This window comes from Physeter macrocephalus, chromosome 2, assembly GCF_002837175.3.
Source record: "Physeter macrocephalus isolate SW-GA chromosome 2, ASM283717v5, whole genome shotgun sequence".
NCBI lineage: Eukaryota > Metazoa > Chordata > Mammalia > Artiodactyla > Physeteridae > Physeter > Physeter macrocephalus.
The window spans coordinates 81,137,508-81,164,520 of record NC_041215.1 but is presented as its reverse complement, the minus strand read 5'-3'; the positions used below and the strand labels follow the sequence as shown (position 1 = coordinate 81,164,520).

Sequence of the window (27,013 nt, the reverse complement as noted above, 5' to 3'; positions counted from 1 at the left end):
ACTGTAGATCTTAGACTGCATACATTAAATTAAGTAATAAGTATAATAAATATTATAATGGATCCCTAACACAGTCTGGAGTGGACATGGGGGTCAGGGAAGGGCCTTTGTATTCTTTACTACTGTTGCCACAAATTTAGTGACTTAACACCCATTTATTATATCACAGGTGTGTAGGTCAGAAGTCCAGGTAGTTTGACTGGGTTTTTTGCTTAGGGTCTTGCAGGCTTAAATCATAGTTATCAGCTGGCCTGGAGTCTCTGGGGGCGGAGAATCTGCTTCCAGGCTCAAACAGGGTGTTGGCTGACTTCTGCTGTATCTCTCTGATTTCCTATTTTGCCCTTGGCTGAGAGAAACCTCTGTTTTTAAGGGCTTAACTGATGGTATTAGACCCACCAGGATAATCTAGGTTAATCTCCCTATCTTAAAATCAACTGAGTAATAATTATATCTGCAAAGTCCCTTCATGGAAGTACCTAGATTACTGTTTGATAATATAACCAGAGAATGGAAATCTTGGGGAGAGAGAGGGGGATATCTTTAGAATCCTGCCTACCACAGCCTTCCTGAGGAAGTGATGTTTGAGTTTGAGACCTGAAGGATGAGTATGTGTAGCAAGGGTGGTGTGACATGGTAGGTAGTGTTTTAAGCAGAAGGAAGAGCATATTTGAAGACCGTGAAGGAGGATAGAGCATGGTAGGTTAAAAGAATTGAAAGAAGGCCAAAGACTGGATTATGGAGAAAAGTCTGGATAGTTAGACGAAGGATATTTCTTGTGGGCCTTACAGTCCATGATAAGGATTTTAGGTTTTAATCTAAGAATAGTGGGAAGCCACTGAAGATTTTTAAGGAGTATGACATGATCATATCATTATTTTGAAGATACCACTGAGGCTACAGCATGGAGAGTAAATTAGAGGGGAGTAAGAATGGATCGGAGCAGCAAGTTAGAAGGTTATTGTAGTTGTCTAGGGAAGAAACGATTGATGGTGATTTGCACTTGAGTCAGGGTAGCAGCGTTGAAGAGAAACAGGTGGGCTGAATGAAGTGGATGGGTTGAAGAGATTTAGGAGGTAGAATTGAGGTAATATGGAGAGGCTCTTGGTGATTGGTTAGATGTGGGGTGAAGAGGAAGAATTGCATCAAGGATAAAATTCAAGTTCATGGCTTGGGAAATTTGGTTGATGGTAGCATCATTCATCTAAATAGGGAACAACATGAGGAGGAGCAGGTAGTTGACCCACTGAGACCAAAATACCTATGGTCTATCCAGATAGAGCTGCCAAGTGGGATGGTTAAGTATGACTATGAAGCTCAGGAGAGAAATTTGAATGGGAGACATAAATTTAGGATTTGGCAGCTTATAAATATTAGTCAAAGCCATCATCTGTTCATTCAGTAAATATTTGGCACCTGCAATGTGTTAAGTTTTGGGTTAGCCCGTTGTGATTGAGAAAGTAGGGAGCTTACATTCAGTTGGGATTGGACAGACAAAAAACGAGACAAGTAAACAAACATAGTTAATTTAGAGAGAGATAAGTGCAATGAAGAAAATAAACAGGTGATGTGATAGAGAAGAATAGGATACTTTAGGATGGTCCTGGAAGGCCTCTTTTGAGGAGGTATTTGAATTGAGAACTAAAGTATGAGAAAGAACCAGTATGGAAAGAGTTGGAATATATGGAAGAGTATTTATATATACAGTGTGTAATAGCACATATATCCATAGAGAGATATAGGAAAGGATTATCCTCAAAATAATAATGGTAATTTTCTCAGGTGTTGGAATTTTAAGTAGTTGTTTCTTTCCACATGCTTTTTTTTGGTATTGTTAGAATTTTTTACATCAATGTGTTCTTCAAATTAAAAAAAAAATTCCAAGAAGAAAGAATGGAAAATGCAAAGTCTGTGAAGTAGGAGAGAGCGTGACTTACGCGAGGGTCAAAAACATAGGTATATCTGGAGGGTGTGATGGAGAGGAAGAGTGATGCAAGGTAAGCTTGCACAATCTAGGTCATGGAGGGTCACAGAGAGGAGTCTGAATTTTATTTTGGGTGAAATGGAAAGAGTGTAAAGGTTTTAGTAGAAGAATGGCATGATGAGATCTAAGAAGATCATGTGTGATATTTTATGGAGATGGAGTAAGAGGACAATAATAGAAACCGGGAGATCAGCTAGGAGGCTGTTACAGAAGTTTAATAAAAAATGAAGATGGATTGGACTGCCCAGTGGCAGTAAAGATGAACAGATGATTTGGAAATATTTTGGAAGTAAAACTGAGACAACTTGATGGGAGGAAATGGAAGGTAAGGGAAAAGGAGGAATCAGGGTGATACTTAGGTTTTTTGGTTTGACATTGGTGGGTGGGGTAGGATCTTTTTCTTTGGGACTCCTATAGTAAACATTTTTGGTTTAGTCTTTAGGAACTCCTGGTGCTGATACAATTTTAACTTTGTATGTAGGTAAAGAGCCAAAAATCGAGTACATGCATATTACAAAATAATTGTCTCTGCCATTTAAAAAATGTTTCTTCTCTTTTGAAATCTTTTGGAATGCTTCATATCCCAGGTGTAGTCTCAGATTTCATAATGCTGAGCCCCTTTCCCTTGTTAACCTTCTATTTTCTTTTTTTATGAAAAGAAGGGAGAAAAATTTAGAAAGGGAATATGTGTGAGATGTTTAGTTGATTTAAATGTTTTTAAATACTTAAAAAAACTCCATTTGACATCCATTTCCATACAAAAATTGATTTTCTGATTATAGAAGATTTCTATCTAGTTGTAAAAGAATACCTGACAGGGAGCTCTCTGTGCTAATTCTAATGCCTATGCCCAGATTGTGATTGGCTATTGTGACTCAGATTTTTTTGCACATAAATCATATACTAATTGTTTTTAAAAGTAAAAAAACTTAGTTTCTTTAAGAATGTTTGTTATTTCTTCAGTTTGATCTTTCCACTCTTTTGAGTATGAAGCTTTGTTATCCTTACTGTATCCTTCTGCCTGTTCTGCATCACCTGCATCTAGTATTTCTTGGCTTGTTAAGCTTCAGAGCCATTTTTCACTTTGTCTCATTCACATCTGTGACCTGGTTCTCAGCAGCTGCAGCTTCTATTTCAGTGAGCTGTTGTTCACTTTTGGAAGCATAGACCAGTTGTCCAACAAAGAATAGAATCGTCCTTCTGATTGATGACAATCAAAAAAGAATGAAATAGAATACAGCAACATGAGAGTGGATGTTGTGGTGAACAGAAAGAAGACTTACCACAGGACATTGCCTTTTGTGTGTAATGTGAGCTCTCGCCCAAGCTTACCCCTGGACTTTTTTTCTTTGGAAACAAAGTTTTGAGGTCTAGACCAGGGATTGCTTAAAGAAATGGAGGCAGAAGGAGCAATAAAATGTATTGCTTTACTCATCACTGTCTACATTAATTATAAAGCTTAGAAATCTACCTGATAACGGCAAAAAGCGACTGTTGTCTCTGCATTCCAAGTTTCCCAAATGCTTTTACTGGCAGAGAGGTCATGGATTCAGGGCTGAGCATATATTGCCTAATCATAACTATTCCCAAATAATCTTTTATGGTAGAATATGAATACCTAAGAAGCTTTGAGATTTTATTTTGTCTTCTTTTTAGGATGTAATAGGGAGGAACTTGGTGAGATTCCAGTCTATTGGTTTTCTGCTTTTCAGATTAGGTAATATATTTATATCTCTCTGATCTTTTCAACTGTTACTGAAACTGAAATTATGGTGAACTGATTTCATAGGAATTATTAAGATTGTGCTCCATAGTGAGGGAAGGTTTAGTTTACAGTTAAATTTTTGTATTTCTGCATTATGCTGGCAGATAGGCATTATCTTGGGAGTTGGCTCATTTTCTAAGAATGAACAACCATAAACTTTGTCTCTACCCTTAACTGACTCTGCAAGCAATCTTACAAACTTTTATTCCTGGATTCCTTATTCTTACAAATAATAACTTCCTAGAAATTCCATTCTCTATAAGGTCATTTCAGAGACCAATTAGCATAAAATGTTAACCTTCCCAGAGGATTTGGCCATATTTTCTTTCCGTGTATATGTGTGTTTTCCTCTTAAAATGAGATTTGAGGGGAAAAATTTTAAGCAAAGGAACTGAGGAAGGTGGTTTTGTCTTCTGTTTCCTTCCTCCTGTTTTTTGTTTTCTTGCTTTTCTACTTGAATTGAAAGCCATTTGAGGTTAGAGCTTTGATTTTATACAATTTTTTTTTTTTTTTTTTTTTTGCTGCACTATGCAGCATGTGGTATCTTAGTTCCTGACCAGGGACTGAACCTGGGCCCCTTGCATTGGAAGGCGGAGTCTTAACCACTGGACTGTCAAGGAATGCCTCCTTCCCACTTCCCCTCTTCCCAACCAGTTTGTGGTATATATTTCCTCAATCCAGCTAGGCAGCTAACAGACATAATTTGTAGCTTTTTCAGGAAAGTTAAAAGTTTGTTTCATGGCACTCTAATAGTAAATACAAAGTATCTCTCATCAACTATAGTTGGCTCTTAAAGGAGAAGGTATCTGAACATCTCTTGATATTTACTCACGGGGAATGTTTACTCTTAGCTTTTGTAGGTAAGAAAATCATTTTGCAAACATCCTTTTTATAATACTGGTATTAAAATATAGATATTCACTTGAGATAATTCTGTACTTAAAAAATTATGTACTGAGACATAATTAAGAGACAAATCCTATTCTGAGATTGGTTCTCCCTAAATTAATCTAAAAATGTATGATCACAGTAAAAATACTAACAATACTTTAAAAATCTTGGCACACTTATTCCATAATTTTTAATGGAAAAATAAGCACATAAGAATAGTCTTGAAAAGTCTAAAAAAGGAGCAGAATGAGAAGCAGAGGTCTATCAGACATCAAATGCCTTGTAAAACTTCATTAATTAAAAGTTTGATAGTGTCTAAATAGAAACACAGACCGAAGGAAAGAGATACAAAAATACAGAAATAAATCCCAAAAGGAATTTTTATTATATATGGTTTTTATATATGATAAAGATAGCATTTCAAATCATTGGGGGAAAACGGTGTTGAGTTATATCTCTCCCCTCCTCAAATAATAAAAATAAATAAAGCTTGTTCCTTATACCAAAATAAATCATTGTTACTTGTCTAAATGTGAAGGTAATTCTCCCTAAAGCCTTTGATGGTTAAATAAACTGACAAAATTGTCAACATAGTTATAAATATTGAGACCTGTATCTTTTAATTTTTAGCTTTATATATTGTTAAGTCTCATCTTAAAAACATTTCAATAAATTGTATTGGGCTTGCCTAGTTGTTGGAAAGAAAGCACTTAAATTTGGCAGAAAGGACGAAATAAGTAAAAATTCCTTTTTACATGAAGGTTGGTGAAAAATCATCAGAGGTTTATGGAATGTTAATCCTTTAGTAAAAGTGAGGAAGCTTTTATTATATTGATTGAGTTTTAGGTATTCTGCTACATTTTAACTTTTAGCATTTTTAACTTGACTACAGTAAATACACTTAGTATTAAGGATTTAAAATGTTTACTGAATCTAAAGTATGATTCTGTTTTATTGAGGCTCCAGTTATTCCTGTTACAACACCTTTATAATTTTATAAATTATAAAAGTCACTGGATAATATTTAACAGTGACTGTAAGTCACTGGATAATATTTAACAGAAATATTATTTGGATAATATTATTTGGATAATATTATTATTTGGATAATATAATATTATATTATAATATTATATTATAATATTATATAATATAATATTATAATATAATCTAATAATATAATATTATTATTATTATTTGGATAATATAATATTATTTGGATAATATTAAGTCACTGGATAATATTTAACAGAAATTCATGCTGTACTTACATTTCAAATAGCGTCAGTTTCATTCAGAAAGAACAACAGGAATGATTTCATGAATGTGAGTTAGGGTACTTAGTATGTCTTAGAACTGATAATATATATGAACTTATTAATTTTCTGTACTAATTTTGTATTCAACTATAATAATTGTCTTATTGTTTCTAATACGTTTTTTAGTTGATTCTTTGAGAGTTTCCAAGTATGCAATCATATTATTTGTAAATAGCAATAATTTTACCACCTCCTTTCAGATTTTTTGACTCCTTTCAGATTTTTTTTCTCTTTGGTAATTGTATTGGCTAATACTTTCAGAACAATGTTAAGTTACAGAGAAAATAGTCAACATCCTTAACTTGTTCCTTGGGAATACTTCTAAAGTTTCCCCATTGGGCATTATCCTGACTTTTGGGTTGAGACAGATATATTTTATGTTAAGGAATCTTCTAGCTATTCATATTTTATTTAGTTTTTTTTTTTTTAATCAAGAAAGATTGTTGAATTTTGTTAAATGCTGTTTCATCATCTATGGAGATAGTCATGTGATTTTTCATCTTATATCTCTTGATAATGATAGATTATATTAAATATTGAAATCTTGAATTCTAGGAAACTTTCTACTTTCTTAGTTGTAGTCATTTTATAAGAACATCAGGAAGCTTTTCTTTCTTTTTTAATGCTCTGGAACAGTTTAAATAGTACTAGCATTATCTCTCCTTTACAGGTTTAGTAGTATTCCATTTGAAATCTTTTGGGCTTGGTGTTTTTTATAGAGGGTAGCTCTTAACAACTTTTAAAATTCAATAGTAGTTAATTTTTAAGGCTTTCTCTCTCTTCCAAGGTTAGTTTTGTTAACCATTCTACAGTTTTAAAGTGTTGTAATAGCAGTAATCATTGTCTCATTGATTTTTTTTTCTTAAACATTTTTTATTTCTTTAATGTATCTATTTATTTATTTATTTTTGGCTGCGTTGGGTCTTCGTTGCTGCACACGGGCTTTCTCTAGTTGCGGTGAGCGGGGGGCTACTCTTTGTTGTGGTGCGTGGGCTTCTCATTGCGGTGGCTTCTCTTGTTGCGGAGCACGGGCTCTAGGCATGCGGACTTCAGTAGTTGTGGCACAAGGGCTCAGTAGCTGTGGCTTGTGGGCTCTAGAGCGCAGGCTCAGTAGTTGTGGCGCACAGGCTTAGTTGCTCCGCAGCATGGGGGATCTTCCCAGACCAGGGCTCGAACCCGTGTCCCCACGCGCAGTTAACCCGCGGGAGCGGCAGGAAGGGAGGTGGCGAGCGGAGTGAGGGAGACCAATTGCGCGGCGCCCCCACCCCGGCCCTGCGTGGCGCCACCTCTGCCATTGCTGTGAGCGGGAGCGGGTGACGCAGAGGCTCAGAGTGCGGTCAGAGTCCAGACCTGCCAGAGCCGTCTCATTGATTTTTAAAATTTTCTTTGTAGCTATGATTATAGCTTCCTTTTATTTCTTATTTTGTATATTTGTAATTCTTTTTTGATTGTTTTTATTAGCTGTTTCTTCTGAAGAACCAGCTTAAAAAATTACTTCTTTTTATTAATTCTTTTTTTTTCCATAGACTTACTTTATTCTTGTAACTCAAAATGGATGCTTTAATGTGTTTATTTTCATTCTTATTTGTTTTTTTTTTTGTTTTTTTTTGTGGTACGCGGGCCTGTCACTGTTGTGGCCTCTCCCATTGCGGAGCACAGGCTCCGGACACGGACGCGCAGGCTCAGCGGCCATGAGTCACGGGCCTAGCCACTCCACAGCATGTGAAATCTTCCTGGACCGGGGCACGAACCCATGTTCCCTGCATCGGCAGGCGGACTCTCAACCACTACGCCACCAGGGAAGCCCTCATTCTTATTTCTTAACACAATACACCACACGTGTATTTGAGGCCATGGTATTTTTCTGAGTGCTTCAGTTTTATCCCACAGGTCTTGATAGGTAGTGATATGTATTTACTTTGGTTATTTTTAAGACTTCATTACATTTTTTAAAAGTTTTTTTTTTAAGTTTTTTTTTTAAGTTTTTATAATCTAAGAGTTATTTCCAGGTGGCAATGTGTGTTTGTATGTTTGTTTTTTGGCTTAGTTACTATTTCTAGTTTTATTATATTGCTTTCAGAGAATGTTGTTTAATAATATTTCTACTTCTTTGATTTTATTGAGACCTGTTTTGGTGGCATGCTATTTGATCAGTTGCTGTGTTTTCATGAACACTTGAACATATATATATATATATATTTTTTCAGAGTTTAATTTTATCATTGAAAACTACCTTACTGTGTTATATAGGTCTTCTGTATCCTAATAACAGTATATTTCTACTTCTCCCTATATTTCCTTTAGTTTTGCTTTATGAATGTTATGCTTCTCTGTTTGATGAGTAAGTATTCTTGTTATATCTTCATTGTAGGCACATCCTTTAAAAAATACTTTTTATTTTGAAATAATTATAGATTCACAGGAAATTGGAATAAACAGATGTACAAGCAGGTCCTGTGTACCCTTCACCTAGCCTTCCCCAGTGGTAACATCTTGCATGACTACAGTTAAATATCACAACAGGAAATTGACACTGGTTCAATTCATAGAGCATATTCAGATTTCATTAGTTTTACATACACTCATTTGTGTGTATGTGTTTTATATTTCTTTGCAGTTTTATCGTATGTGTAGCTTCATGTAAGTACCCCACCATTTAGATCCAGAATTGTTCACAGAGTTCCTTTCTGCTACCTCTTTGCAGTCATGCCAACCCTCTTCCACATGCCCCATTCCTAACCCCTTCCACCCCATCTGTTTTCCATCTCTATAATTTTATTTCAAGAATGTTATAAAATGGGATCACATAGTATGTAACCTTTTGAAATTGGCTTTTTAAACTCAGCATATTCTTGAGATCCATCCAAGATGTAACAGTAATTACTTTTTATTGCTGAGTAGTATTTCATGGCATTAATGTAGCACAGTTTGTTTAGCCATACACCTGTTAAAGGACATTAGGATGGTTTCCAGTTTCTGGCTGTAACAAATGAGACTGCCATGAATATTTGTGTACAGGTTTTTGTCTGAATGTAAGTTTTTATTTCTCTGGGGTATATGCCCAAGAGTGTAATTTCTGAGACGCTTGTAAGTACATGTTTACTTTTATAAGAAACTGTTAAACTTTTTTTCAGAGTAGAGGTACCATTTTATATTTCCACTAGTGGTGTTTGAGTGATCTTGTTTCTCTGCATCCTGGGCAGCATTTGGTATTATCACTATTTTCTGATTTGATCATTCTGATAGGTGTGTACTGATAGCTCATTGTGGTTTTAATTTACATTTCCCTGATGGCTGTGATGCTGAACATCTTTTCATGTGCTTATTTTCCATCTGTATCTTTTGTTCATTGAAATGTCTGTTCAGGTCTGCTGTCTGATTTTCTAATTGGATAATTAGTCTTTTTACTGTTGAGTTTTGAGAGTTCTTTATATATTGTAGATACAAGTTCTTTGCTAGATATATGGTTTGCAGATATTTTTTTTCAGTCTGTAATTTGTCTTTTCATTCTTATAAAGGGTTTTTCACAGAGCCAAATTTATTATTTAAAATTTTCCCTTTATGGATTGTGCTTTTGTTGTTAAGAATCCCTCTGTATCTATAGGTCCTGAAGATTTTCTTCTTTATTTTTTTGCTATGCTTTTTTCCTTCTAACATTTTACATTTAAGTTCATAAGCCATTTTGAGCCAATTTTTTATATAAGATGTGAGGTTCACATTGAGATTCATCCTTCCTTCCTTCCTTCCTTCCTTCCTTCCTTCCTTCCTTCCTTCCTTCCTTCCTCCCTTCCTCCCTCCCTCCCTCCCTCCTTCCCTCCCTCTCTGTCTCTCTTTCTTTCTTTCTTCTGCCTGTGGATGTGCAGTTGCTCCAGCTCTATTTGTTGGAAAGAAACTGCATCCTTTTTAATACTATAAAATGACCTTCTTTTTCTAGTTTAAAGCTTTTTTTGGTGGGGGTGTAGTCTTGAATTCAGTCTTGTGGCATATTAAGATCACAACCCTTATTTTGTGTGTATTTGCCTACTATATTTTTTGCCCATTGTTTTATTTTCAACCTTCAAAAACAGTTTTAGGTGTCAGTTTACATTATAGGGTTGGTTTTTATTTCCTGATGCAGTCTGAAAGTCTTTTTCTTTTGCTCTAGTGAGTTTAGCTCATTTACATTCATTGAGATGAAAGATGTTGGTCTAAGTTTTGAAACTAATTTTCTATTTTGCTTTTGGTTTTTATACCTTCAATAGAAAATCTCTAGCTATGTGGTATGTTTACTTTGCTTTGGCCCAGTTATTTGTAAGAGGTTTATGTGAGAGTATAGAGGCAAGTCTTCCTACATTTAGGCTATCTAGAATTTTCCTTACAATCCAGGATTTAGTGTGTTAGTTTGTTCAGCTTTTATCCTTCTCCAGCCAACAGGGTTAGGCAACTGTGTATAAAATTTTTCATAGTACAAAAGTTTTCTCCCCTGCTGCCTTAGAAACAGAATATTCTTTGTAAATAGGGCATTTCTGAGTGATTTCTCTTTAAGCCCTGCCTTTTTTGTTTCATTGTTGGAACCAAACTTAGGAGTTTCTGCCTGTAGCATGTGTATCTTATTCTCACTGAAATAAACATGAGTTTTAGGCTTTACGCTTTGAGAAGTTTATCTTCCTACCTTTTAGTGAGATAAGCAGTTTTCCTTCTCTGCTTTTATTCTTTTGAGCCCCTGCATGATCTCCATTGTTTTGGGGAACACTTCCACATATTTTGAGGGTTGAGTTTTAGCTTATCTTAATTTTATCAGAAAAGGAATTTGTGTTTTTGTTTTTGTCTCCTTGCTGTTTGTATGATTTCTAAGAATAGAAGGGAGAAATGGAGATTATGCCAGTATTCTCAAAGTAGGAGTCAATAGTAATATCTTTAATATCTTCTCAAAACATGTTGCTGTATTTTCATAAATTATATTTAATTATTGGGAGAGCAACATCTTTGTTGGGATAAGTAGAACACATATTCCTGAAGTACTTTAATCCTTTTCCTAAATTTTATTTTATAGAATTACGTAAAAGAATTTCGTTTAATTTAGCCTTAAGGAATAACTAACTCTATTATATTCTACCTTTTCAAGTCTTGAAGGCTTGACACTTAGAAATGTGTATTATTTGATAGCTCATTTTCCCCACCAGTAGTTCTGATAAAAACCAAAAGAAGAATTTGTTGTTCACAAAGGGAAATTAGTGAGTTTTATTGTGAAGTAAGGGAGTATATTTCCATTCTTGTACTTTTTACACTTTGAAAATTATATATGCTTTAAAAAAATCTACCATTTAAGAAAATTTACTGATTTTCTTCAGAATTTTAGTCATTATCTCTGCAACTCCTTCTCTTGTGTTCTCTGTTTTCTTTCCCTATACTTTTTTTTCCTAAATCATCTCTCTCAGCTTGCCACTGTTTCAGGGGGTTTGCAATGGGGAAATATTATGGGACTTTTCTACTGTTGTAGGATCATTTAGGGTTGTGAGCTGTATGTTTAACCTCTTTTCTTATCTCCCTTCCCTTGATAAGGACAAGCCCAATGTCTTTTTTTTAGTCCTTAGATAGTTGTCCAAATACCAGGTAGGAATGTGGTACTGGTTATTTTGGTGTTTTCATATCATAAAAATAAATCATCACCATGTAAAAAACATGTAGGGGCTTCCCTGGTGGCGTAGTGGTTAAGAATCTGCCTGCCAATGCAGGGGACACGGGTTGGAGCCCTGGTCCAGGAAGATCCCACATGCCAAGGAGCAACTAAGCCCGTGAGCCACAACTACTGAGCCTGCAGTCTAGAACCCACGAGCCACAACTACTGAGCCCACGCACCACAACTACTGAAGCCCGTGTGCCTAGATCCTATGCTCCACAGCAAGAGAAGCCACTGCAATGAGAAGCCCGCGCACCACAACAAAGAGTAGCCCCCGCTTACCGCAACTAGAGAAGGCCCGCGTGAAGCAACGAAGACCCAATGCAGCCAAAAATAAATAAATGAATAAATAAACAAACAAACAAACAACCCCCAAAACATGTACAAGTTATCTATTGCTATGTATCAAGTTGCCCCAGAGCTTAGTAGCTTAAAACAACAAATGTTTATTCTCTCTCACAGTTCTTCAGGGACAGAATATGGGAGCAGCTTAGCTGATGGTTCTGGCCCAGGGTCTTTTTTCATATATAAATTGCAGTTAAGCTATTGGCTGGGCCTATAGGCATCTCAGGGCTTACCTAAGGCTGGAGAATTTACTTCTAAGCTCACACATGCAGTTGTTGGCAGGCTTCAGCTCCTCACTGGCTGTTTGCCAGAGACCTCTGTTCCTCACCAAATGGGCTTTTCTATAGAGTTCCCTGAATGTCCTCATGTCATAGCAGCTGACTTCTCTCAGAGTGAGTAATCCAAGAGAGGGAAAGAAAGCAAGCGGAAGAAGAGGCCTGAGATGGAAACTGTGTATTTTTATAACCTAATCTTGAAGTGACATGCTATTGGTCACACAGACCAACACTGATGAGAGAGAACTACACAGAGTTATGAATACCAGGAGACAGGGTTCACTGGTGATGACCTTGCAGGCTAATTCCTAAGAATAGCAATGATATATTTCAGAGTGAAGAACTAATTTTCATACATATTATCTGAATTTGCATTTATATACAATGTATTTCTTTTATGAAATGATAGATAATGTTTGTATACTTATTCGGCCAAGTTCTATGGAGAAGGGATTTTTGTTTTATTTACATTGAATTTAAGAAATGACCTGGACAAGTTTGTGATTAGGATCATTCTTTGATTTTCTTTGAATTCTTTTAGTATCATTTGACGACTTACTAATGCAAGGCCTAAAGAATTACCTGCATAAAATCTTTGAAAGGCGATGTTTAGCTAAATTTACTTATCAGTTATTTACTTGATGGTAAGATTTTATTTTTTCTCCAGATAGCTTATCCTATTTAGTAGAGAAGATCCCTCTAATATTAAATAACAGGGAAGGAGTAGCAACTTACATTTGTATAATGGTTTGGATTTGTAAAACGTGTTTTTCCCTAACGTATGTGAATAGATAAAGTTTTAGAGTTGATGCTTACCTAGTAAGAAGGAATTTTATAATTTGTTCTTAATCTTTTGGAGGATTCATAGACTTCTTTTCGAATGATGAGGGTAATGGTCTCTCCAGAGAAATGCACTTATGCACACAAAGGCAATTTCACAATTTGGAGGGACCCTCAGGAGGTCCATGGATTTTAGGTTGAGAACTCCTCCTTTGAAAGCACAGGTGCACTTCTGGTGGCTTCTGAAAGAAAGGAGTGCTTTTTGATTTTCAAAATACAAAGGGATACAATGTTCCTAACTCTAATTGGAAATGTGTGTTTGTTTTCATTTTATGTGGCTTCTAATTCATGTATCCTAATGATGGTTTTTGTTTCTGAATTTTGCTTGTTCTATAGCATCTGGAGCATAAGAACGGTGCTTATTTTCTTCTTTTCCAAGAGAACAGAAAGAAATAGTAAGTTTAATTTCAAAGTTTTTATAAATACATTAAAAAACCCATTTTATGGTGTTATTTTCATTGAATAACAGGTTGTGAAATGGTATATTGAAATGACAACATGGTAAATATTGAAGAGCTGTTTACTGTAAAGTATAAGAAAGGTTATGAATGATCAAACTGGTTCTGTTTTTCAGTTGTGTTATTTCTGTCTTGTCCATTTAGAATTTTTTTTTACACAGTACACAAAACAATTCATTTCTTTAAATGAAGAGAAATTATATTTATTAAATTATCTTTATAGAAAACATGTTATTATGGAGTAAAATATAGTTAAACATCTTTTGATTTATTCTATTAATTGCATCATTCTCTTCAGGCTCACAGCCCCTAGGCTTTTGTTTTTATTGAAGTATGTAAATTATGACAATTTTCCTGTATTCTGTATATGTGCAGATTTTAAAGATATTCAGATCTTAAAACTATGAGTTATAATTAACCCAAGATATGCAAATTTCATTTTAAATGAACTTTACATGTGATTTTTTTTTCTTGTTTTAACTTTTCATTATAGAATATTTCAAGCATATACAAAAATAGACTGAATAGTGTAGTGAACACTCATATTATCTATCACACAACCTAGACAATCATCAACTCCTGGTCAATCTTATTTCATTTTTACCCCCACCCACTTCTCCATCTCTGTTATTTTGAAGTATATCCCAGATATATCTATCCATAATGTACTTTAAAAATGTGTAAACAATGTACATTATTATACTTTAAAAAGAATTATTAAAATTATAAAATATTAAATATAGAAATAATAAATTTCCAGTTATCTTACAAATGTCATTTGCTTTAAAAAATATTTTGTCTGTTTGACTCGGGATCCAAACAAGGTTCACACAGATACATGACTTTCAAACTGCCCTCCTCATGTATGACTTATCTTTGACCCAGTTAAGGTTCTGTGATCTAGACCAATGACCATCCCTTTTAGATACCCTTGACTCCTTTGCCTCTCTTTCCCATTCTACTTGTCTGGCAAACCATACCTTGTTTAAATACAGTTATATGCTTAATCTGTGACTGGCAAAACCATATCCTGGTTAAAAACATTTATATGCCTAGTCTATAACTGCATCAGGAAAGCTAAATTTGTTAGAGGAAAATCATACAACATGCTGACTAGACTCACTTTACATCTATGATTGCAGATATCAAATGTATACTCAACACTGCTACACAACCCTATTATAGTTCCCTAGTAAATTTACTTTTTTCTCTTTGAGAGTATTATTTGACACTGTATTTCTCCTCAAATCACTAATACCCACCACCATACCAAAACCCCAAAACCAAAGCAAAACAAAACCAAAATAAAACCAACCAACCAAATAAAAATTCAGAAGCCACAGATAAACAAAACTTCACAAAATCTACCTGGCCACTCTCACCTGATAGCCTCACTTCATGAAGAAAATAGATGTAAACAGGTGAGCACTGTCTCCACCACCAAAAACATAAAGTTAGCTCCATCTGTTACTCAGTATGCTGTCATCCATCATGGTAATTTGGAAGACCGACCTTGATCCCATCTCTGGCTAAGCCTTTCATTTATGCTCTGGATTCTAGATACTCTGACCATCTCATGAACTTTGCTCTTATAGTTATCCCTACCTGCATCTCTTTTGCATTATCTATTTGTATTGGTTTGTCCCTATTTGGCATATAATCCTGTCTCAGTACAATCATCTGGGGGAAAATCCCAGCCTGACTCCATATTCCCTTTAATTTACAATGCATTTCTCCCTCCCCTTCAAAGTTCTCTCATTTTTACCTCCAAAATTATCTTGAATATGACCACTTCTAACTTTCTTTACTACTACTACAATTCTGATTCAGGTCATCATCGTCTGTTGCTGGCACTATTGCAGTGGTTTCCTAACTAGTCTGTTTTTAAGGTATAAATCAGATCTTGTATCTCTTCTACTTAAATTCTTCTAGTGGCTTCCCATTGCAACCAGAGTAAAATCTGACCTTAACCCCAACTTTCTGGCTTATGTCTGTTTTTCTAACTTCATCTCTTTCCACTCTCCTTTTTTCACCTTTGCTCCAGCCACACTAGCCATCTTTTTGTCCTACAAATAAGTTTAAGTCCTCTGAACCTCAGTTTGCTAGTTTATAAACTAGAAACAAATATTTGTTTTGGCAAGACTGTTATGAGTTTTAACTGATAATATTATGTGTGAAAACATATAAAAATTGTAAAGTGTTACATACATGTGGGCTGATGGTACTGATTTTTCTTTTCCAATTCCTATTATTTTTTATTTTTCTTGCCTTTAAAATTTTTCTTGCCTTGTTTAATGGGTTAGGACACAGTATAATATTGAGTTGAAGTGGGAATAGCAGATATCTTTGTCTAGCACCTGATTTTAGTGGAAAAGCTTTTAATTTTTACCGTTAAGTATGATGTTTGCTGTGGTTTGAAAAAAATATCGATACTTTTAATCAGATTAGAGAAATTAAATTTATGGCATTGTTTCCAGTGATATTTAGTAATACAGTAGATGCCGGGAAGACAGGAAGAAGTTTAAAACAAATATGATCTTTGACCTCATGGAACTAACAAAATAGTGAAAAATATAAGAAAATTTATTTTAAAAGAGCTCTTGGAAACACTTCTCTAAGGAAAATGTGTGAATATTTTGACTTGCAAGTAGGCACATTAGAACATGCTTATTATATAAAGGAGTTTTTTTGCTTTAAAATTTTATTTTACGGATCCTTTCATTTAAAAAAATTGTACGAATTCATTTGCGTAGGTATTGCATGTAGATAAAATAGACTTTATAAGAGATTGTCTTGCAGTCTTACACTTCTTTTTAGCATAAAGTTAGGTACCATATGTATATATATGTGTGTGTGTGTATATATATATATATATTTTTTTTTTTTTTTTTTTTTAAGTCTGAAGCTACTGATCATGTCTTGCTTTTTGTTCTCTGTTAGTTGTATTTCCTTTGTTTTACAAGTTGGACCTAGTATAGATTCAAGTAAGGATTGACAAACTACAGCCTGTGAGCCAAGTCCTGCCCACCACCTTGTACATCTCATGAGCTAACAAGGGTTTTTACATTTTTTAATTATTGAAAAAATTCAAAGAGCAATATTTTGTGACATGTTAAATTTGAATGAAGTTCAAATTTCTGTTTTATTGGAACACTGCCACATCCATTCATTTATATGTTATCTGTAGCTGCTTTCATTCAATGATGGCAGAATTGAGTAGTTGTGACAGACTGTGTGGTGCTCTCAACATTTCAGCTTATTGTAGGATGCACAACAAATCACAGTGACACTGTTATAACTTGACAGCATTTCACGTGCCATGTATATTGCTGTATTGCAACTATTTTATTTATTATTACCAGTGTACACTCATTATGTAAAAACAAGAGGAGAAAATTGGACTTTGAATGTTGTACTTTTAAGGCACAATGGATTGTGGACTATTTTATTATCAAAACACAAAGCATTGTGCTTATTATGCAATGCCATTATAAATGTACTAAAAGAATACACATATACATTGACTATCATGCTAAGTACTCATCATGATACTCCCAATGCACAGAAAAGCAATGTTAGAAAAATTAGAACATTTAAAATGGAATATCTCATCATAGCAGAATTTCTTCATAAAAATAAAAAGTGAAAATGGAACTTCAAAGTAAGTTTCTGAGTGGCTTATTTGTGAAGCAAAGAAAGCTATTTACCAATGGTTAGTTAATTAAATTGTGTAATTGCAACCGCTGAAAAAATGTGTTTAGAGAAAATGCTTGCTTGGCTAGTAGCCTTTTTATAAGAACACTGGAAGCAACATAGTTAACTTAAAAACAAGATCATTTAAAAAATATTATTTCAAGTGATTGTCATTGGCTCTTTTTTTTCTGTTTTTTGGCCATGCTGCGAGGCTTGCAGGATCTTAGTTCCCTGACCAGGGATTGAACACGGGCCACCACAGTGAAAGTGCTGAGTCCTAACCACTGGAGTGCCAGGGAATTCCCTGTCATTGACTCTTGATGAGTTGACAGATGTTACTGATACAGCTCAATTGTAATTTATTTCAGGAGTCAATACTGAACTTGAAGTGCCTAAAGAATTAGCCTCTGTGAACAGTCTGTGTAGAACACTCTGGGAGAGAATATTTTTAAAGAAGTTGAAAAAACATTAATTTAGTACAACCTGAAGTGGAATCTACTGAGATGTATTTACAACTATTGGTGGTAAAAATATGTGTGAAGCAGAAAGAGGCTTAGTGGATTAATTTACAAAGCTCATGAAACTGTAAGGTGTTTAAATTCTGTGGTTATCCACTGTGTTATTCAACAGCAGGTACTTGCAGAGCATATTTGAACCTATCGTGTTACTGAACGAGTATTGTCAATGGGGAACTTCATTTGCTCTCCTGGACTTAATCATCATCAGTTATATGAACTTTTATCAGAAATACAAGCAGTTGGATGGATTAGTAGTAGTAGTAAAGTTTTATTGTGATGTTTTGAGCTCAGAGCCAAGACTAAAATGTTTCTGAATGAGAAGAACCACCTTCAACCATTATGAATGAACAGGCTTGGGAAATTAGATTTTGCTGCAGACTTGATAATGGGTCTTAATGAATTCAACCTAAGAGTACAAGACAAAACAGTCCTTATATGTGAAACCTATACTGCTATAAAGTGATTTAGAAAAGCAAATAACAATTTAATGACGAAAGGTAATTTTTAAAAAAGTGCTATGAGAAGTTAAGAAACAAGATCTCCATTCCCACCCCGATTTGCAGCAGATATATTATCTGAGCTCAAACTGCGATTCCAGCAGTGTTTTTCAGACCTCATGCAAGTACAAAGGAAATTTCCGTATTTCAAAATCCATTTAACTGGAAGTGATTAATTTGCAATGACATGATAAAAGGCAGATATCAAGAGAAGAATCTAAAGAATTTTATAAATGCCTTTCACACAATGAATATGCTCAATTAAAATCATGTGATTGTGGATTGATTTCGATATTTAGCAGCACCTATCTGTGTGAAAAAAAATTTTCAAAAATAAAATGTGTGAAATCTCATTACAGATAAACTAACAGATTGACATTTGTGATCAATTTTGAGAATGGGGGACACTAATTTTGAATTTCAATTAAGTGAAACGTTATCCCCCACTTACCCCCCCAGATTCCATTCTTTTCGTTGGTAGACCTATGTTACAAAAAATTGAACTCAATTATTACTATATTTGAATTATGTAAATGAAAGTTTTGTGGAAATTTGTTTACTCATTTAAAAGTGCTCACCTGATTTTGCCTTTTGGCCCATAAGGCCTAAAATATTTACTGTCTGGCCCTTTATAGAAAAAGTTTGCTGATCTCTGCATTAAAGGTTAGATATTTGGCTTGGTCTTATCTAACTAAAGATGACTATTCTTTTTAAAGATGTCAGCAGTTTTTTTCCCCTTTCAGTAATAAGTCCGCTAGAACACTTTGAAAAAAATATATAGTAAAGTCATCTTTTCATAAGTTTGTATTTCTTTGGATTTTTATGTAAATAGTATTATTTGAATTGGGTATTCAGATGTTTGCTACTCCAGAACTTCAATGAAAAGATAATAATTTTATTTGTAAATTTAATTAAACATTAAGAATAATTATTTAAATTCTATTTGGTAAAATGTTTAAATCAAGTTATAAGTCTTCTTTCCAGCTGGAATAGTATTCTTATTTATACTAGTTCAGTATTTCTAGAGAAAAACTAGAAACCTAAAATAAATTTGTAAAGCAGATATTGACATTCATAAATTATATCCTTTGAAATGATTCTTTATGTTCCACCAATGCAACCTAACTAAACAGGCAAATCTTGGAAAAATTTAATTCTGAAAAGTAATTAGTATCCTCTTCCTTTCCAAGTCCCTCCTCAGGTATATAATACTATAGTGCTCAATATCTTGAAGATCAAATAACTTAATAAAATATGTACTTCTTTCCTCATAAATAAAGAGAACATTTTTATTACCAATGTATAAAAAGAGAATTGGTTTTAATTTTGTAAATTAACATGGGTGGGATGTTGAAAGGAAGGAGAAGTAATAAAAAGTAATATTTCTGAAAACATTTAAAAAATATGTATCTTTTAAAATTTGGAAATGTGTTTTATTCTATGTAAAGTCCATTTTTCCCCTCCTGAGGTTGTAATATATAATATAAGCAAATATATAAAATATATATAGGTAAAAATTGAGATGACTTCTGTCTGTACACATCTGTGAGAAATTCTAAAATGAGACTGTTTTCTTGCAGTTGCTTAATGTATATCATTTGACATGATTTTTTTTCTTGTATCTTAGGTATCTTAATATCTGATTTAGTTTTGGTTTAAATCTTGTTTTCTAGATGAAGCATTGGATGATTTAAAATCCCAGAAGAAAAAAATAGTAAGTTAACTTTTATTTAAGTTAATTTATATAAAACTAATAAATTAAGAACTGAATAATTAATGTTTATATGTTGTAAGTAATGACTCTCCAAGGAACAAGTATGTTTTTAGATAAGAGTTTAATGGTGAAGCTAAGTTATGAATATTTTTGCTAGTTAATAATGATCGACAGGAAAAAGTAGTTAGATGAACTTTTGAGAGTCTGAGTGTCTATGTCAATTGGAAGCTGAGAAGTAAGTAAATGAATCATTTTGGAGGACTAAATGAGGCAGAGTGGTAAAAAGGTGGGTATCCAGATTTATTATTAGGGCCAAAAAAAGACCAAACATCATATGTCAGTTCTCAGATTTTCTTGACATAATAAGGCCAGGAGAGAGGGAATCAAGAAGATTGGTTGTAAGAAACAAATTTAACATGCAAAAAAAAAAAAAAAAGGCCAAAGAACACTGGGGAGAGAGAATGAGTATTTTTTCTTTGGTTTCTTTCACTTTCTATCAGCAGTTCCGATCACATGGGTGTCTGTTGTGGGGCCACAGATGGGTTGCATCCTTCAGATGGGTTGGAAAGAGGAGGATCAAGAGAGAGGAAGGACTCTAGATGTTTAGAGGTTGATATGTAATAGTTTTTCATAAGTGGGTTGAACTTGGTGTTTGGCTTGAATTTACATATACTTTTTTCATATAATTATTTTTGAAGTATAAAAATGATAATTGATAGGAGTATCATGTTATATGGAAACTTAATGAAATTTAATCAGATGCAAAATCAATTTAATGTCTTTTAGTCTAACATAATAAATAACAATTATGGATGAAACTAATAAAAATTATGAAGGTTAAGATTAACGTTAAAAATTGTTCTGTGAATTGGTAAGAAAAGACACTGGTCCTGAGGGATTTAAGTACCTGAAAAATAAAGAAACCTTAATTCTGAAAGGATTCCTTATCTTTTTTATTTGATGCCTCTTCAGTGTTCTATGAGGTATTTATCACAATTGCATTGATATTTTTGATGGTCCTAAATTGAAACATAGAAATATTTCCATTGTATCTTATTATATTTCTGGCATTCTACACATTATGGAACAGCCAGAAATTCAAAGTGAGGAAATACTGATGGTTCTCAATAATTTAGAAGTTGTGATATGATTGGTTTGGTTTGCTGATGTATAAAAAAAGAAGAGCTGGTAGTGTTGATCAGAGCGAAGCCTTACTTGTACCAAAATGGAGAAATATTGATTAAAGTAGAAAAGACAAGGAGGAAGACAAAAGAAAAGAGAAAAAAAAAAGAAGAAAATAAAAAAATTCTAAGTGATGAGAAGCTGATTCAATGTCAGTGGCATCACAGGAACAGAAAACAGAATCTTAGAGAACATATGATTGGTGAAGAACTCTCAGTAGAGTAACAGAGCAGACTTAGAAAATTCTCTGACAGGGCAAACCAAGCTATTTACTTCTTTAATAGCCCTTGATGGAATCACAACATAAGCGCTGCTCCATCGAGGTCTGACAGTTGGGAAACTCAGTTCAAGGTTCAGTAGTTTTGTATATCTAAATGGTTCATGAGACATCAATATTACAGAATACTTCAGTATGGCATTTCTCTTGCAGTGTATGATTAAAGAAAAATAAGTTGGCTGCTTTAACTCATTTTGTTAATTAGGGAACACAATTTGCATTGACTTGATTGTTTCTGGTTTCAGTACTGTTGCTGTTGGGAACTAGTCCTTTGCCTTTATTGCTCAAGCCCTTAATAGAGCTGCTTTGTTTGAGTAGTAGCTATACTTTGTTTAAAACAATAGGTGTTAAGGGTGAATTTGTAAGGAGTACAATGCTAGCTAATGATTGTACTGGTAATGAGAGGAAAAAGAAGGGACATTACTTTTGAGCAAAAGCAAAATGTAATCAAAACTGATTTTGTTCCTTGATGTTTAACTCTACATTTATAGCTTTAAAAATGCTGGCAGGAAAAATAGCCATTAGTTTAAAATTACCCAACTCCTAACCCTTCTCTTTCACTAAAAAAATGAATGTAAATTGTATTTACTACTTGACATGTTATTAAAGGTGGTTTCCTCAGGGATGCATCTCTTTAATCTGGATAGATTTGTAATGTAATTTGTCAAAGTGTAATTTGTAACAATAAACATGAATTATCAATTGATTAAAAAGTTAAATTACTTAGAAAGGAAAATGAGTGACAACAATGTTTTAAATGTTTTAAAACAATGTTTTAAATCTAAGAACTAATGTAAGTATTTACTTACTAAAATAAAGCTAGGAATTAATCTTTAGTTACCAAAAAGACCTCCCAAGTCTGGTTGTGTACATTTTGCTACTCACATTTTTTTTTTAACTTTTAGTTTACAAAATATCACTATATTCAACAGATAATCGATTTGTATCCATGAGCCCATCAAAACAGTTCAAAATCAAAATCCATCAAAACTCGAGTCAAAATGACCTCATGGGCTTCCCTGGTGGCTCAGTGGTTGAGAGTCCACCTGCCAATGCAGGGGACACGGGTTCGTGCCCCAGTCCGGGAAGATCCCACATGCCGCGGAGCGGCTGGGCCCGTGAGCCATGGCTGCTAAGCCTGCGCATCTGGAGCCTGTGCTCCTCAATGGGAGAGGCCACAGCAGTGAGAGGCCCGCGTACCGCAAAAAAAAAAAAAAAAAAAACCTCTTTAAGTGGCTTCATGAAAATGCTGTGCTTTTTTCAGAATAGTACAGGTGTTTCTATGTGGTAATTCCTTTCTGGCATTTCTCAGGCAATTTATATTTTTCCAAGTCCTGAGGAAAATTGGTTGAGAAATTGGGAACCTGGGAAAGAAGTCTTATGATTCTCTGAGAATTAAAACTTAACAATCACTACAAATGTTACTGGTTCAAAAGAATCCACTAGTGTCAGTTGAAAGCAAGAGCAAGAAATGCTGACATGCTGAGCTGTAGGTTAATGTGGACATTTCAGGCAACAGGACAGGAGCACATAGAGGAGAAGTGGCACAGTCTAATTAGTCAGTCTTGCTTTTGTGGCCATAAGTCTGTTTTATGGGCCCTGTCTCTTATTAATGGTGACTTATTCTTACAAATAAATGTTAATAAGTTTATATATATAGAATACTCTATACAAAATCCTGTGAGTGATATTGCATGAAATAAATTTTGGAAGCAAAATAAGTCCTTAAATTGGCAATTTTAGCATGTGATTCTGTGTGGGGCTGTTAACCTCACTAGAAGTTTCATATGTTACATTTTTATATTACCCAGTAATACCTGCTGGTGTTTTCCAGTGTTTGAATATTCACTGTAGGCTACAGATCTTTGTAAATACTTTAACAGAAGAAATGCTGAGAGAGATGTTACTGTTATTGTAGAATACTCCTATATGAAATCAGAAAATGATTTAAAATCTGAATTAGTAAAAACAATATTGATTTCAACAGCAAAACAAAATCAGGATAAGCAGACAGTATTTTCCTCATTTTAAAAATATGAGTTTAAATAATGCAACATGTACCCTAAAGCTGTGAATTGAAGATGCTTTTAATAATTTGACCAAAGTCAGTACAAAACAGAAGACATTTTTCTACATCTGGAATATTTGTTATGAAACAAGAATCAAGAATATTGGATAGGGCAATTAATGCTTTGTGTGTTTTAAAATTTTATTTCAAGAGTTATAATTTAAATATTGTATAATTATCTTTCAAAATCAAAAAAATTGACGTTTATTTTGTGTTAGTGTTCCCTTCTTTTAGTATCTCTATGATGAAATTCTCTATCAAGTAGAAATAATTTTTATATGTTCTCAAACTATATAATCTTGCCAAAATAATGTTGATTCATAATAAATAAGCAACCATGTGTTTATTATTCTCTTTTTTATTTTTCTTTAATTTTAATTTATTTATTTTATTTTTAAATTTTTGGCTGTGTTGGGTGTTAGTTGCTGGATGCTGGCTTTCTCTAGTTACGGCGAGCAGGGGCTACTCTTGTGGTGCACGGGCTTCTCATTGCTGTGGCTTCTCTTGTTGCAGAGCACGGGCTCTAGGCACGTGGGCTTCAGTAGTTGCAGCATGCGGGCTCAGTAGTTGTGACTCGCGGGCTCTAGAGCTCAGGCTCAGTAGTTATGGCATGCGGGCTTAGTTGCTCTGCAGCATGTGGGATCTTCCTGGACCAGGGCTCGAACCTGTGTCCTCTGCATTGGCAGGCGGGTTCTTAACCACTGCACCACTAGGGAAGCCCCTATTATTCTCTCTCTTTTTTTTTTTTTTTTTTTTTTTTTGCTGTACGTGGGCCTCACTGTTGTGGCCTCTCCCGTTGCGGAGCACAGGCTCTGGACGCACAGGCTCAGCGGCCATGGTTCACAGGCCCAGCTACTCGGTGGCATGTGGGATCCTCCCGGACCGGGGCACGAACCCGTGTCCCCTGCATCGGCAGGCGGACTCCCAACCACTGCGCCACCAGGGAAGCCTATTCTCTTTTTTAAATAAAAAACTTTGAAACTTTTAGTATACTCATATCACAGAAAAACAATTCACTCTTTGTTACATTATTCATTATTATTTGAAATATCTAAAATATTAGGAGGAATACAGAGTAATTTGTAATTTAGGGAATTCTGAGAATTCAGTTTCTCATTCCTGAATCCTGATATTAATACTGTGGGTATTTGAAAACACTGCTTGTTTCAGATCCACTCTGAATAGCTGAGGTATCATTGAAGATTATGCGTTTTTGTGTTAGGTACTGTTATAGACTCTATGCGTTTTTGTGTTAGGTACTGTTATAGACTCTCCTACATTATTTAAATTGCATAACAGTGCTACGAGAAGGTGTTAATGTTTCTGCTCTACAAAAGGAGAAACTGAGGCTAACAGACTTGCTCAGTCTTTCTACAGCTAATTAAGAATGGAGATGTACTTTGAACCCAGATATTTTCTGATGTCATGGTTTCAAGTTTGTATTCTTCCCACTGATCAGATGTCTCCCTATTTATAAAACAAATTATTCACTTAAAATGTAGTAGGAATATATGTTTTAATTAAGCTATTACGTGAAAAAAGAATTTTTCAAACTAAATGCAAAAGAAAAAGAGAATGGATTTGTATCTTTTGCTTTTTAAAATGTTTTTATTTAAGATACTTTACATGTACATAGACATACCTCAGTTGCACAAGCAATATTTTAAGTGATCATTTATCACATATGGCATTGTAGCTACTCTATTGTGCAGATATAAACCACTTCCATCATTACATGTAGTTCTATTGTTACAGCACTGGTCTGGACCATCAAAAATTAATTTGTAGAGATCAGGGATTCAGTTCTTTGCTATTTCACGTAGATTATGTTGATTTGGGGATAGATTCTATCATGCCCTCTCTCTGTCCCCATCGCAAGTTTTTCCCCAACCCTAAAGTAGTAACGTTACAAACATTTTCTTTACATCAGAAATTTAAACTTGCTTGTTTTGAGAATTTATCATTATTTTGAAATAATTAGAAAAATATTTTAGTTTCACTATACCAAGGTTAATAAATCATTCATCTAAGTACTTCTTAAGTGTTATATTGAGTTTTTAATGAGGAATCTATTAACTATTGTGGCAGCATATTTTAAATTGTATTTTAATTTGGTAAATGTTCTCTGCTTTGCATTCTAAAATAAATGTCCTTTGGAATAAACATGACATTTAATGAATCTAAGTGGCTCTCCATGGTCACTGAGAAGGAAAAGGTCCTCTTCCAAGTTTTGCAAAAGCATTTTTATTCTATATATTAGCTATTTGTCATAACTATGACTGTCTTGTACTAAAGTTAAACTTTTTCTGATATTGGGCTGTAACTGCTAAAATGATACTTTACTAGTGATTACTTTTTAAATTAAACCCACATATTAAGCCATAAAGTGACTTCAGTACATTGTAAATAAAATTCTATAATAATGAAGTGCTTTAATTACAGCCCCTAGTGTGAGCATAGAACTCAGTAAAATCTTTACTTAAATTCTTATTATGTTCAGTTTTTTCCCTCTAAAGTTGTTTGAATCTAAGTAAAAGAGGGGGAGCTTCAGCTTTTAAAGTCATTTGAGCAAATTCCATGAGACTGCATGGCTGTTCTCCCAGTTAAGTGAGTTTTCACTGCATTTTGCAGCAAGCTAATTGCTTCTGCTAATAAATAATCTAAAATCGATGCTGACAGCAGTTAATTGGCACAGAGATTTTATTTTGTAAAGCTCTTGGCTAACGACCTTCTTTAAATTAATAGCATTAAGTGCTAGGAGGAAATAAATCTGAGGAATTGCCTGTCATTTGCTTGTCATGTCTAATAACTTCCAATAATGATGGCTGATAGATTTTTGCACATTCCATTATTGAAGTTGGTGCATGTAATTATTCTCCTCATTATATGTAAACAATTAGCAATATTTGGTATTTCCTTGCAGTAAAGCTGTTAAATACAAGTAACATATTAGAGGTTAGAAGCCATTTTAAGATCTGGATTTTAATTATTTGAATGTGGAAGTCTTTCATGCTATCTGTATATATTATGTGCTGTTTATTTTAAGCCTTGTACTTGAATACTTTTTGAATAGGACTTATAAAAGTAAGTAGTGTATGTGTGTTTTAAAATGTGACAACCTGTGGAAATTTTTGTTTGCAGCTTGAAGAAGTCATGGAAAAAGAAACTTATAAAACGGCTAAATTAATTCTTGAAAGGTTTGATCCAGACTCAAAGAAAGCAAAGGTAAGGCTGTAATATCACTACTATTTTATTATAAATCGCACATTGTAGTAGGTCACTGTAATAACATTATTGTATTTGACAGGAGTTGGAGCCGCCATCTGCTGGAGCAACTTTAACTGCAAGACCTGGACAAGGTAAATAACTTTGTAGAAACTCCTGCTGCTGTTGGAAAGATCCATATTTACCCAAGTGAGTTCAAAAGTGTGATAGAGGTGTGAAAAACTTATGTAGTATGCTTTTTTTTGTGTGTGGTACGCGGGCCTCTCACTGTTGTGGCCTCTCCCGTTGCGGAGCACAGGCTCCGGA

General features: G+C 34.2%; 1 protein-coding gene across 5 annotated transcripts in view; it reads left to right on the top strand.

Annotated features, from left to right (window-relative positions):
• LNPK (lunapark, ER junction formation factor) overlaps positions 1-27,013 on the top strand; it is an 84,244-nt gene that overhangs the window by 9,105 nt on the left and 48,126 nt on the right. For all 5 annotated transcript variants that reach the window (XM_024122291.3, XM_055088687.1, XM_024122292.3 and 2 more), the window contains exons 5-8: positions 13,412-13,470; positions 19,915-19,955; positions 26,624-26,707; positions 26,790-26,841. In XM_024122291.3, coding sequence (XP_023978059.1) covers positions 13,412-13,470; positions 19,915-19,955; positions 26,624-26,707; positions 26,790-26,841 — 236 coding nt within the window. The remainder of the gene's footprint in view (positions 1-13,411; positions 13,471-19,914; positions 19,956-26,623; positions 26,708-26,789; positions 26,842-27,013) is intronic.